The sequence below is a fragment of the Ambystoma mexicanum genome, chromosome 2q (genome assembly GCF_040938575.1).
Source record: "Ambystoma mexicanum isolate Mex_15411 chromosome 2q, UKY_AmexF1_1, whole genome shotgun sequence".
NCBI lineage: Eukaryota > Metazoa > Chordata > Amphibia > Caudata > Ambystomatidae > Ambystoma > Ambystoma mexicanum.
In genome coordinates, this window is record NC_090924.1 from 1,485,962,433 (window position 1) to 1,485,977,377 (window position 14,945).

Genomic DNA, 14,945 nt, shown 5'->3' on the forward strand with positions numbered 1-14,945 from the left:
TCTTATACTTCGCAGTGTTTGTCGCAGGCATCTTTTCCTTTTGAAGGTTTCCTCGTCGAAGTGGTGGAGATGTGTCTGTTTCCCCACTGTTTGTACTTCGCTTGGTCGGCAGGTGGACCATATGAATTTTCCGAATTTTTCTGGATGACACTTTTCGGCCACTATTGAGGGATGAATGGTTGCTAGCTGATCATTCAAGTTTACCCCCCCATGTTTGTACTTGAGTGCTTTCAATTTCCCTTTAAAGCCCTCCAGTTCCTGTCTAAAGCATGGGTTTGCTGAACTCTGAATTTCAGGAAAGTAGAGTTCCATCCTCGCATGGTCACTTCCCCCTTCCCAATCTAAGTTGAGATGATGTTGGTGCAGGGAAAGTGAAGAAGAGGTGAAGATATAGTCTATTGTTGATTGCAAACTTCCTTGCCGCCATGTAGGTCCGATTTTGTCCTTACTGCTGCCGTCTATAGGTAGCATGTCCAGATCCCATGATTGGAAGAAGTCCCGCCATTGTTTGCCTTTCTGTGTAGTACTGTATTTAGGTGAGCTATTTTTCCTGTTCCCTACACTGATGAGATCTGTGTTTAGGTCTCCTGCTACAATGATCTGTGCTCCTTTGTGGATCATCTTAACCCTAGAGAAGAGCTCATTTAGAGTTCCTATGAAGTCTCGGAGTTTGGAAATGGCTGGGTTCCAGTAGATATTTACCAAAATGAGATTTGCCTGACAGTCATTCTGTCTTATCTCTGCTTTAGTGGCCTGAATGCCCACTGGATTATTGCATAGCGTGACCACGTTTTTAATGGCGGAATTTTTAGTTGCTATTAGCATTCCTCCTGCTGGTCTACCTTTGGCTTTTTGAGAGGCCCTGAGGTTTTGCACTGTGAAGCCCTCTATCTCGATAGGATTAGCTAACCATGTTTCCTGAAATAATAAGATGTCATTACGTTCTAAGAGGTCGTTTTTGAGTTGCTTTTTCTTCAAAAAGCTTGGGCCTCTGGTGTTCCATGAGACTAATCTAAGGCCTCTCTGACTAAAGACTGTTCTGTTCCTCGCCCAGTTTCTGGAGGATTTGCGAGATGATTTCTGGGAGTTTAGTTATCAGGTCTTCTTTTAAACTGCGGCTGCTTGTTACACTGCTTTGGGGCTCTCCATAAGTTCCGGCAGTGCCCTCAGAAGTGGATGCAGGTTCTTCTGCGGTCTGGTTATGCCACCGGTAACTTCCATACATTCCTTCTTCCTCTGATTCATATACCCAAAGCCCTTCTTTAGCCAGGTCGTCTTTATTATTAATGAGCGCCTGTTGTGCCTTTCTTGAGGTGAGGGCTATCTCCACAAAGAATTTATCCTCCCTGAATGGGAAGGCTAAGTATTCAATATCCTCTGAATCAAAAAGATAGAGATTATAGTTCTTTTGGATTTCCGACAGTAGGACGGATCTGCATAGTGATATCCTTGTACTCTGATTCTCTAGTCTAAGCCACAACCTTGGGATTGTAAAGTTCGATGCCGCTAATTCCTCGTTTCTTGCTATGGGGATTTGTTGTTTTTGTTCGTTTCCCTCTCTTTCTCCGTTTTGAGGATACCTTTCCAGGTTTATAAATTTCCCGGACCCGTTCCAGCAAATTCCTTCGTTGAGTAAGGGGCTTGGTGATGTCACTTCTTTGCTGGCTGGCCCGGGAAGTGTGTTTCTTTCTTGTAATGCAGGAGCTTTTTTATCTGACGGCTTCAGAAAAATAGGGGCCATTTTTCTCAATGCTTGCTTGGGCTCCCCACCGGGTTCCTTTCTTGGTTCTTTATTTAAATTTTGTTTTAAAAATATTGGAGCCATCTTGATGTTTGTAGAAGCCAGTATGCTTTTTTGGTTAACGGGAGCTACAGATAATGGAAATATGAGATCCGTTTGCATCCCAGCGTTTGATGTTTGGACCTTGGTTTTGCTAGGACTCTCTCTGCCCGTTGAGCACGTCTTTTTGCCCTGGGTTGTCTCAGGGGCGCTCTTGCTTGCGAGGGCCTCCTGTGTTTTTGATGATTGTAAAAGGTTAGTAGCTGGAGATGCAGTGACAATGGGATCAGTTGTCTTTTCAGCTGTGGGAGTAGAGAGGTTTTTCAGGAATAAATTTACCCCTGCTTTCTTTTTTGCCTTATTTTTCTGGTTTTTGGGTTTCTTCCTTGTTTCCCCTGAAGGTTGGGAAGAGGTGGTCTCTCTTTGTTTTCCCCTTTTGTGACATTTCCTCCTTCTCGTTATCTGTGGGGCCTCGATATTTTGATTTGTACTATCGGTTTTCTTTCCTTCCTCCTCTTGGGTTTTATGAGGGCTGTTGTTAAGAACTTCTATATAGTCAATATCCACATTTGCCAACCTTCTAAATTCTTCCAAGATTGAATTTGAGAGTGGTGTATCATCGAAGGGATCTTTTGACCCTTCTTCGTTTAGAGTCTTGTTCTGTATTTGCAGTTTTTGAATTTCCGAGGGGATTGCCTTTATGAGATTATGAGTGGTTAAGTTATTTTTTGCCCCCTCCTTCAGTAAACTTTGAATTTGGGCGATGTCTAGCCCCTGTTTGATGCCCTCTGTTTGTGTTTCCTTTAGAGTTGGAATCAGGATACTATTCAAGATATTGTTTAAAGCGACCATAGATGATTCATTTTTCGCAATTTCTTGCGACATTTCCAAGAGATGTCCTGCTTGTATTTGCACCTCTGTTTTCAGTAGTTCGAACACTGAGACCAGAGAGTTTAAAACATAGCTCAGGGCTGCCAATGTGTTTTCTGGTGCCAATGGAGGGCCTTCCGGTGAGATGGCCAAAGGCTCTTCTTGTTGGCTGCGGTTTCTCAGTAAGATTGCCCTGGAACCTTGAGTTTTGTTTGTTGGGGTGGTATTTGCTTCTGAGACCTCCATTGGTGTGCTTGTGGCCTGGGTATTGGATTTATGTGATGGTAGATGCCAGGTAGGGTCAGTAAAGCCCTCTAGGTCATTGGTGCTCTTGTTCCTTTTCCTAGGGAAGTGATCATTAATTCTTGTCTGGATTTTTTCAGTTGTCAGAGTGTACTCTAACCCTCTTTTCCATATTTTTTGAATGTTGAGATTTGGGAACCTTTCCGCTGGAGTTTGTTGTGCATCAGTAAGGGTTTGCGTCTCCTGTGTGTCTACTGAGTCTACTTCAGGGACTGTGGATACCCCCCTCCCTGGCGCGCACTCTGCTTCTATATAGGACCCCTCTTGTACTTCCATGTCTTCTTCGAGAGGCGAGCTGCGCAGTCTCATTGCGGTTGTTATACTTGTTGCTTGCTGGTATAGGTGCGCGGGAAGCGCGCTAGTTAAATACCTGTTTGGGTGCACCTCAGACCGCCAAACAGCCGCACAACAGCCAAAGGGCTTGTCTCCTACGGGCTTTGGCGCGAGGGTGGATGGCTCGGCGTTTTGTAGGCGAAGAGGTCACGTGATACGTCACGTGACTTGCAGAAGCCCGCCTCCTCCAGGAAGCACAGGCACCAGCAAGAGCCTCCTCACGGCTCGCAATGCTGAGTTCTCACGCAAGAAGCGAAAGCGTTTCTCCTGCTGAGCACAACAGAGTACAAGTGCTGCAGTATTCGCCCCTCGGGCGGATGGCTCGGCGTTTTGTAGGCGAAGAGGTCACATGATACGTCACGTGACTTGCAGAAGCCCGCCTCCTCCAGGAAGCACAGGCACCAGCAAGAGCCTCCTCACGGCTCGCAATGCTGAGTTCTCACGCAAGAAGCGAAAGCTGAGCACAACAGAGTACAAGTGCTGCAGTATTCAAGAAAGTCAATGTGTATGCTCTTCAAATGAAGAAAAAGAACCACCTGGTATGAGTGGGTCTAAAACGTCAGGATTTTGGACCTGTGTGTGTGGTGTCGTCAGCGAGGGAGCAGAGCAGTAACCTGCCCACCTGCTGTGCAGGCTGACCCACTGGCCGGATTCACACCAAAACCTTGCGCGGGGCTGGCCCGACGCAAGATCCTTTTGTGGTTCTGTCCTGGTTTATCTGGAGCATTCCACAAGCCTACACTTATTTATTATTTATTTTATTGTATAGATTTAATGTGCGAAATGATCCCCAAGGCGTCCCAGAATGCAGACCCGAAGCAAGAAGACAAAATCATATACAATTAGAAGCTCAATAAAATGAAGATAACACGATAGGAACCCTGCACTATCACGTGATACTAATTGAATTATGCTTCCACACGTTGTTCTGGTAGGTCAGAATAAGGGCACAGGGTCACTGGTGACATTTTGGCAGTCATTTTATTTATATATTAAAGAGAAGGCCCGGGCTATCCCCAATAGAAAGGGGCTTGCACTACCGAACACACATCTAACTAGGGTGCTGAACTGCCCTCTCTCCCAAACTACCCTGTTCTGTCCCTAGCGCTACCCCAAAGAAAAGAGGGGTCCAGGAGAAGGTCTCCCTTCTCCTGCACAGGCTTTTATAGCCTCAGCAGGCCTTTCTTGGGATGGTTTTTGGTGATTCTGTGAACAAGTTCCTTTAATTCTTCAAAGTTTTTCTGGGGCTTTCCCTTTCCTACTACTGCCACAGTTCCTTGTTCAAGCCAAGCCTTCCAGACCACTGACCCAGGTGCTCGCTACCCTCCAAACCAGTGTCTCTCTGTTCAACTTATGAAATACTGGGGATTGTGCCCTGTACTGTGGGTTATGTTTCACATACAATTCTTCCCATATCTGTGGATGGTCGCTCTCTCCCCCCTCTCTCTCCTCTCTCTCCTCTCTCTCCACTCTCTCCCCTCTCTCCCCTCTCTCTCCCCTTTTTCCTCTCTCCCTCCCCCCTCCCCCCTCTCTCTCCCACTCTCCCCCCCCCCTCTTTCCCTTGGTAAACTCTGTAACTCTTCCCGCATTCACTGATAGTGAGATGTGTAGGATTAGTCCTTTCATAATCTTTATTAACTTCACCCCCTTCTCGGGTACTGGGTCGAGTATGATTGGTCCCTGGGTAATCTTCATTCGATTCGTGCCACTTCCCCCACCCGGGTCTCCTGGCATTCCCGTTACCTCCGTCATACAGGTGTCGCTGGGTCTTCCTGTGGGGTCGGGTGCACTTCCTATTCTTGCTTCCCCGGCTCTACAGAGTTGTTCCCGGTACAGTCTTGGTATTCACCGGCTGCTTGGTCCACCCTGTCTGGGTCATGCCACCGCTTCCAGGTTTCCCTCTAATGTTCGGTCGGGCTTGTGCTTCCAAATGCTTCTTTCTTCCCTCGGTCTGGGTGGCCTGCTCCACAACAGGAAGCTTTGCGCCCACCGACTGCTTCCTCAGCTGGGATTCAGATCTCCCGGGCTTTGGAATCGAGATCCATTGGTCATTCCTTGGTTTTTATGAGGAGGTGTTGGGCCCTCCCCAGCGTAGGCCCACAGTGCTTGGTCTCTCTCCATGGTGCATTCATCATCCTTTGCCCCATCTTCCTCGTCTCTTACACTGATCATTCTTCATCCTTCTCCCATTCTTCTTCGTCACAGTACAAGTGACTGATGGAGATTGATTACTGATAACATTACAATAGCAAATAGTGACTTGTTTGGAAGGACGGTTTGGCTTCTTTGACGTTATAGTTACTTCCCCAGGAAAGGATATCGGGAGTTCCTGGAGCATTGCTCGATATAAAACCCCAAATACGAATATAATCCGAGCAAAAATGGGCAAAGCGTCAGAGGTTGTGGATCATAGGTGAGGGATTGGCACAGCATAAGGGCGACACATCAATGCACACGCCCTAGGCTGGTGCCGGTGGAGCAATAACCAGCAATCACAATATACATGCACCACCTGAGTCACAGCACTGGCAATACATGCCATATGACGTCATGCACCACCTGACTCACAGCAGTGGCAATACATGCCATGTGACGTCATGCACCACCTGACTCACAGCAGTGACAATACATGCCATGTGACGTCATGCACCACCTTACTCACAGCACTGACAATACATGCCATGTGACGTCATGCACCACCTGACTCACAGCACTGGCAATACATGCCATGTGACGTCATGCACCACCTGACTCACATCAGTGACAATGCATGCCATGTGACGTCATGCACCACCTGACTCACAGCAGTGACAATGCATGCCATGTGACGTCATGCACCATCTGACTCACAGCACTGACAATGCATGCCATGTGACGTCATGCACCACCTGACTCACAGCAGTGGCAATGCATGCCATGTGACGTCATGCACCACCTGACTCACAGCAGTGGCAATGCATGCCATGTGACGTCATGCACCACCTGACTCACAGCACTGACAATACATGCCATGTGACAATGCATGCCATATGACGTCATGCACCACCTGACTCACAGCAGTGACAATGCATGCCATGTGACGTCATGCACCACCTGACTCACAGCAGTGGGAATGCATGCCATGTGACGTCATGCATCACCTGACTCACAGCACTGACAATACATGCCATGTGACGTCATGCACCACCTGACTCACAGCACTGACAATACATGCCATGTGACGTCATGCACCACCTGACTCACAGCACTGGCAATACATGCCATGTGACGTCATGCACCACCTGACTCACATCAGTGACAATACATGCCATGTGACGTCATGCACCACCTGACTCACAGCACTGACAATACATGCCATGTGACGTCATGCACCGCCTGACTCACAGCAGTGACAATGCATGCCATGTGACGTCATGCACCACCTGACTCACAGCACTGGCAATGCATGCCATGTGACGTCATGCACCACCTGACTCACAGCAGAGACAATACATGCCATATGACGTCATGCACCACCTGACTCACAGCAGTGGCAATGCATGACGTCACTCATGCACCACCTGACTCACAGCAGTGACAATACATGCCATGTGACGTCATGCACCACCTGACTCACAGCAGTGACAATGCATGCCATGTGACGTCATGCACCACCTGACTCACAGCAGTGACAATGCATGCCGCAGTGACAATGCATGCCATGTGACGTCATGCACCACCTGACTCACAGCACTGACAATACATGCCATGTGACGTCATGCACCACCTGACTCACAGCACTGGCAATACATGCCATATGACTTTCCACTCTGGAGCCAAGGCACACACCAACAACATATAGTAAACAAATACATTGTGGGGTTCATGACATTTCCGATTATATATAAAGAATAAAGTGGGGAAACCACTTACCACCATGCTTTGTGATGAGGGCATCGACTGTGACATTGCAGGAAAGAGAAAGAGAAAAGGGTAGAAATGAGTACACGTGGAACACCTCATGTGAGCAGAACTAATGAGATGGCATATGTTATAAAGAGTGGCACTGTGGGCAGTGCAGAGCAGTGGCACACCATCCATTCAAAGACATGATTGCACAGCGAGTTCAGCGCTTGCACCGGGGGATGACAACACGTATTACAGCGCTTAGGGTGGGGGGGGATCCATTCTCAAATGCTATATACAAATGTGATATTATTACAGCCAACATGTTGATGGGTATCAAAAGGGTGCAATTCACCATAATCATATTAAAAAGCTTTTGTGGGAACTGTCTATGAAAAACACACTTAGTGCCATTAAACACGGGAGTGAAATCTACAAAAAGCCTAGACCTGGATACATTCCAAGACCTGGTGTCCATCTGTGTGTACCACACAACATGAATGCCAGAAAACTCTGGCGAGCATCATCGCTGAACTGGCGCCACCCACCTTAAAGAAGATATGAGCCAAAAAATCAGCCCCAAGGGACTCAGAGAAACGGAATATGGAGATTAAGGTGCTGAGAGTTGATGTTGCGCGACGCGGGTGTTTGGCGGCGATGGGTTAACAGCACAGATTGTGAGCGCGGTGGACTTCACCCTGCATTGGTGTCCACAAGGCAAGAAGGTGCGGGGAGGGACAGTCACATCGCTGCCCTCCACGCAACTCGCAGACCTTGTGCGTCTGTCCAATTTCCCCCTTGTGTACGCGTGGTTCTCGCTGCAACTATTCAACACTTCCCCTGCCTGCACCTTCACCCTTCTCCCCTTCCTACGCTCCCCGACTTCGAGACACGTGCTTTCCCACACAACCTGTCCCGAGCATCCCTCACAGCCTTGCTCCCCATGTAACTTCTCCCCACTCCCCTGACCTAGCGCATCCCTCACAGCCTTGCTCCCCATGTAACTTCTCCCCACTCCCCTGACCTAGCGCATCCCTCTCAGCCTTGCTCCCCATGTAACTTCTCCCCACTCCCATGACCTAGCGCATCCCTCTCAGCCTTGCTCCCCATGTAACTTCTCCCCACTCCCATGACCTAGCGCATCCCTCTCAGCCTTGCTCCCCATGTAACTTCTCCCCACTCCCATGACCTAGCGCATCCCTCTCAGCCTTGCTCCCCATGTAACTTCTCCCCACTCCCATGACCTAGCGCATCCCTCTCAGCCTTGCTCCCCATGTAACTCCTCCCCACTCCCCTGACCTAGCGCATCCCTCTCAGCCTTGCTCCCCATGTAACTTCTCCCCACTCCCATGACCTAGCGCATCCCTCTCAGCCTTGCTCCCCATGTAACTTCTCCCCACTCCCATGACCTAGCGCATCCCTCTCAGCCTTGCTCCCCATGTAACTTCTCCCCACTCCCATGACCTAGCGCATCCCTCTCAGCCTTGCTCCCCATGTAACTTCTCCCCACTCCCATGACCTAGCGCATCCCTCTCAGCCTTGCTCCCCATGTAACTTCTCCCCACTCCCATGACCTAGCGCATCCCTCTCAGCCTTGCTCCCCATGTAACTTCTCCCCACTCCCATGACCTAGCGCATCCCTCTCAGCCTTGCTCCCCATGTAACTTCTCCCCACTCCCATGACCTAGCGCATCCCTCTCAGCCTTGCTCCCCATGTAACTTCTCCCCACTCCCCTGACCTAGCGCATCCCTCTCCGCCTTGCTCCCCATGTAACTTCTCCCCACTCCCATGACCTAGCGCATCCCTCTCCGCCTTGCTCCCCATGTAACTTCTCCCCACTCCCATGACCTAGCGCATCCCTCTCCGCCTTGCTCCCATGTAACTTCTCCCCACTCCCATGACCTAGCGCATCCCTCTCAGCCTTGCTCCCCATGTAACTTCTCCCCACTCCCATGACCTAGCGCATCCCTCTCAGCCTTGCTCCCCATGTAACTTCTCCCCACTCCCATGACCTAGCGCATCCCTCTCAGCCTTGCTCCCCATGTAACTTCTCCCCACTCCCATGACCTAGCGCATCCCTCTCAGCCTTGCTCCCCATGTAACTTCTCCCCACTCCCCTGACCTAGCGCATCCCTCTCAGCCTTGCTCCCCATGTAACTTCTCCCCACTCCCCTGACCTAGCGCATCCCTCTCCGCCTTGCTCCCCATGTAACTTCTCCCCACTCCCATGACCTAGCGCATCCCTCACAGCCTTGCTCCCCATGTAACTTCTCCCCACTCCCATGACCTAGCGCATCCCTCTCAGCCTTGCTCCCCATGTAACTTCTCCCCACTCCCATGACCTAGCGCATCCCTCTCAGCCTTGCTCCCCATGTAACTTCTCCCCACTCCCATGACCTAGCGCATCCCTCTCAGCCTTGCTCCCCATGTAACTTCTCCCCACTCCCATGACCTAGCGCATCCCTCTCAGCCTTGCTCCCCATGTAACTTCTCCCCACTCCCATGACCTAGCGCATCCCTCTCAGCCTTGCTCCCCATGTAACTTCTCCCCACTCCCATGACCTAGCGCATCCCTCTCAGCCTTGCTCCCCATGTAACTTCTCCCCACTCCCATGACCTAGCGCATCCCTCTCAGCCTTGCTCCCCATGTAACTTCTCCCCACTCCCATGACCTAGCGCATCCCTCTCAGCCTTGCTCCCCATGTAACTTCTCCCCACTCCCATGACCTAGCGCATCCCTCTCAGCCTTGCTCCCCATGTAACTTCTCCCCACTCCCATGACCTAGCGCATCCCTCTCAGCCTTGCTCCCCATGTAACTTCTCCCCACTCCCATGACCTAGCGCATCCCTCTCAGCCTTGCTCCCCATGTAACTTCTCCCCACTCCCATGACCTAGCGCATCCCTCTCAGCCTTGCTCCCCATGTAACTTCTCCCCACTCCCATGACCTAGCGCATCCCTCTCAGCCTTGCTCCCCATGTAACTTCTCCCCACTCCCATGACCTAGCGCATCCCTCTCAGCCTTGCTCCCCATGTAACTTCTCCCCACTCCCATGACCTAGCGCATCCCTCTCAGCCTTGCTCCCCATGTAACTTCTCCCCACTCCCATGAGCTAGCGCATCCCTCTCAGCCTTGCTCCCCATGTAACTTCTCCCCACTCCCATGACCTAGCGCATCCCTCTCAGCCTTGCTCCCCATGTAACTTCTCCCCACTCCCATGACCTAGCGCATCCCTCTCAGCCTTGCTCCCCATGTAACTTCTCCCCACTCCCATGACCTAGCGCATCCCTCTCAGCCTTGCTCCCCATGTAACTTCTCCCCACTCCCATGACCTAGCGCATCCCTCTCAGCCTTGCTCCCCATGTAACTTCTCCCCACTCCCATGACCTAGCGCATCCCTCTCAGCCTTGCTCCCCACGCAACTCCCCACGCAACTGTCCCTGTTCCCCTGACCTACCACATACCTCTCAGCCTTGCTCCCCATGTAACTTCTCCCCACTCCCATGACCTAGCGCATCCCTCTCAGCCTTGCTCCCCATGTAACTTCTCCCCACTCCCATGACCTAGCGCATCCCTCTCAGCCTTGCTCCCCATGTAACTTCTCCCCACTCCCATGACCTAGCGCATCCCTCTCAGCCTTGCTCCCCATGTAACTTCTCCCCACTCCCATGACCTAGCGCATCCCTCTCAGCCTTGCTCCCCATGTAACTTCTCCCCACTCCCATGACCTAGCGCATCCCTCTCAGCCTTGCTCCCCATGTAACTTCTCCCCACTCCCATGACCTAGCGCATCCCTCTCAGCCTTGCTCCCCATGTAACTTCTCCCCACTCCCATGACCTAGCGCATCCCTCTCAGCCTTGCTCCCCACGCAACTCCCCACGCAACTGTCCCTGTTCCCCTGACCTACCACATACCTCTCAGCCTTGCTCCCCATGTAACTTCTCCCCACTCCCATGACCTAGCGCATCCCTCTCAGCCTTGCTCCCCATGTAACTTCTCCCCACTCCCATGACCTAGCGCATCCCTCTCAGCCTTGCTCCCCACGCAACTCCCCACGCAACTGTCCCTGTTCCCCTGACCTACCACATACCTCTCAGCCTTGCTCCCCATGTAACTTCTCCCCACTCCCATGACCTAGCGCATCCCTCTCAGCCTTGCTCCCCATGTAACTTCTCCCCACTCCCATGACCTAGCGCATCCCTCTCAGCCTTGCTCCCCATGTAACTTCTCCCCACTCCCATGACCTAGCGCATCCCTCTCAGCCTTGCTCCCCATGTAACTTCTCCCCACTCCCATGACCTAGCGCATCCCTCTCAGCCTTGCTCCCCATGTAACTTCTCCCCACTCCCATGACCTAGCGCATCCCTCTCAGCCTTGCTCCCCATGTAACTTCTCCCCACTCCCATGACCTAGCGCATCCCTCTCAGCCTTGCTCCCCACGCAACTCCCCACGCAACTGTCCCTGTTCCCCTGACCTACCACATACCTCTCAGCCTTGCTCCCCATGTAACTTCTCCCCACTCCCATGACCTAGCGCATCCCTCTCAGCCTTGCTCCCCATGTAACTTCTCCCCACTCCCATGACCTAGCGCATCCCTCTCAGCCTTGCTCCCCATGTAACTTCTCCCCACTCCCATGACCTAGCGCATCCCTCTCAGCCTTGCTCCCCATGTAACTTCTCCCCACTCCCATGACCTAGCGCATCCCTCTCAGCCTTGCTCCCCATGTAACTTCTCCCCACTCCCATGACCTAGAGCATCCCTCTCAGCCTTGCTCCCCATGTAACTTCTCCCCACTCCCATGACCTAGCGCATCCCTCTCAGCCTTGCTCCCCATGTAACTTCTCCCCACTCCCATGACCTAGCGCATCCCTCTCAGCCTTGCTCCCCATGTAACTTCTCCCCACTCCCATGACCTAGCGCATCCCTCTCAGCCTTGCTCCCCATGTAACTTCTCCCCACTCCCATGACCTAGCGCATCCCTCTCAGCCTTGCTCCCCATGTAACTTCTCCCCACTCCCATGACCTAGCGCATCCCTCTCAGCCTTGCACCCCATGTAACTTCTCCCCACTCCCATGACCTAGCGCATCCCTCTCAGCCTTGCTCCCCATGTAACTTCTCCCCACTCCCATGACCTAGCGCATCCCTCTCAGCCTTGCTCCCCATGTAACTTCTCCCCACTCCCATGACCTAGCGCATCCCTCTCAGCCTTGCTCCCCATGTAACTTCTCCCCACTCCCCTGACCTAGCGCATCCCTCTCAGCCTTGCTCCCCATGTAACTTCTCCCCACTCCCATGACCTAGCGCATCCCTCTCAGCCTTGCTCCCCATGTAACTTCTCCCCACTCCCCTGACCTAGCGCATCCCTCACAGCCTTGCTCCCCATGTAACTTCTCCCCACTCCCCTGACCTAGCGCATCCCTCTCAGCCTTGCTCCCCATGTAACTTCTCCCCACTCCCATGACCTAGCGCATCCCTCTCAGCCTTGCTCCCCATGTAACTTCTCCCCACTCCCATGACCTAGCGCATCCCTCTCAGCCTTGCTCCCCATGTAACTTCTCCCCACTCCCATGACCTAGCGCATCCCTCTCAGCCTTGCTCCCCATGTAACTTCTCCCCACTCCCATGACCTAGCGCATCCCTCTCAGCCTTGCTCCCCATGTAACTTCTCCCCACTCCCATGACCTAGCGCATCCCTCTCAGCCTTGCTCCCCATGTAACTTCTCCCCACTCCCATGACCTAGCGCATCCCTCTCAGCCTTGCTCCCCATGTAACTTCTCCCCACTCCCATGACCTAGCGCATCCCTCTCAGCCTTGCTCCCCATGTAACTTCTCCCCACTCCCATGACCTAGCGCATCCCTCTCAGCCTTGCTCCCCATGTAACTTCTCCCCACTCCCATGACCTAGCGCATCCCTCTCAGCCTTGCTCCCCATGTAACTTCTCCCCACTCCCATGACCTAGCGCATCCCTCTCAGCCTTGCTCCCCATGTAACTTCTCCCCACTCCCCTGACCTAGCGCATCCCTCTCAGCCTTGCTCCCCATGTAACTTCTCCCCACTCCCCTGACCTAGCGCATCCCTCTCAGCCTTGCTCCCCATGTAACTTCTCCCCACTCCCATGACCTAGCGCATCCCTCTCAGCCTTGCTCCCCATGTAACTTCTCCCCACTCCCATGACCTAGCGCATCCCTCTCAGCCTTGCTCCCCATGTAACTTCTCCCCACTCCCATGACCTAGCGCATCCCTCTCAGCCTTGCTCCCCATGTAACTTCTCCCCACTCCCATGACCTAGCGCATCCCTCTCAGCCTTGCTCCCCATGTAACTTCTCCCCACTCCCATGACCTACCGCATCCCTCTCAGCCTTGCTCCCCATGTAACTTCTCCCATGACCTAGCGCATCCCTCTCAGCCTTGCTCCCCATGTAACTTCTCCCCACTCCCATGACCTAGCGCATCCCTCTCAGCCTTGCTCCCCATGTAACTTCTCCCCACTCCCCTGACCTAGCGCATCCCTCTCAGCCTTGCTCCCCATGTAACTTCTCCCCACTCCCATGACCTAGCGCATCCCTCTCAGCCTTGCTCCCCATGTAACTTCTCCCCACTCCCATGACCTAGCGCATCCCTCTCAGCCTTGCTCCCCATGTAACTTCTCCCCACTCCCCTGACCTAGCGCATCCCTCACAGCCTTGCTCCCCATGTAACTTCTCCCCACTCCCATGACCTAGCGCATCCCTCTCAGCCTTGCTCCCCATGTAACTTCTCCCCACTCCCATGACCTAGCGCATCCCTCTCAGCCTTGCTCCCCATGTAACTTCTCCCCACTCCCATGACCTAGCGCATCCCTCTCAGCCTTGCTCCCCATGTAACTTCTCCCCACTCCCATGACCTAGCGCATCCCTCTCAGCCTTGCTCCCCATGTAACTTCTCCCCACTCCCATGACCTAGCGCATCCCTCACAGCCTTGCTCCCCATGTAACTTCTCCCCACTCCCATGACCTAGCGCATCCCTCTCAGCCTTGCTCCCCATGTAACTTCTCCCCACTCCCATGACCTAGCGCATCCCTCTCAGCCTTGCTCCCCATGTAACTTCTCCCCACTCCCATGACCTAGCGCATCCCTCTCAGCCTTGCTCCCCATGTAACTTCTCCCCACTCCCATGACCTAGCGCATCCCTCTCAGCCTTGCTCCCCATGTAACTTCTCCCCACTCCCATGACCTAGCGCATCCCTCTCAGCCTTGCTCCCCATGTAACTTCTCCCCACTCCCATGACCTAGCGCATCCCTCTCAGCCTTGCTCCCCATGTAACTTCTCCCCACTCCCATGACCTAGCGCATCCCTCTCAGCCTTGCTCCCCATGTAACTTCTCCCCACTCCCATGACCTAGCGCATCCCTCTCAGCCTTGCTCCCCACGCAACTCCCCACGCAACTGTCCCTGTTCCCCTGACCTACCACATACCTCTCAGCCTTGCTCCCCATGTAACTTCTCCCCACTCCCATGACCTAGCGCATCCCTCTCAGCCTTGCTCCCCATGTAACTTCTCCCCACTCCCATGACCTAGCGCATCCCTCTCAGCCTTGCTCCCCATGTAACTTCTCCCCACTCCCATGACCTAGCGCATCCCTCTCAGCCTTGCTCCCCATGTAACTTCTCCCCACTCCCATGACCTAGCGCATCCCTCTCAGCCTTGCTCCCCATGTAACTTCTCCCCACTCCCATGACCTAGCGCATCCCTCTCAGCCTTGCTCCCCATGTAACTTCTCCCCACTC

General features: G+C 52.8%; 1 protein-coding gene across 3 annotated transcripts in view; it reads right to left on the reverse strand.

Moving 5' to 3' along the window:
- LOC138570308 (cytosolic phospholipase A2 gamma-like) overlaps positions 1-14,945 on the reverse strand; it is a 642,279-nt gene that overhangs the window by 157,231 nt on the left and 470,103 nt on the right. For all 3 annotated transcript variants that reach the window (XM_069649085.1, XM_069649084.1, XM_069649086.1), the window contains exon 11: positions 7,199-7,225. In XM_069649085.1, coding sequence (XP_069505186.1) covers positions 7,199-7,225 — 27 coding nt within the window. The remainder of the gene's footprint in view (positions 1-7,198; positions 7,226-14,945) is intronic.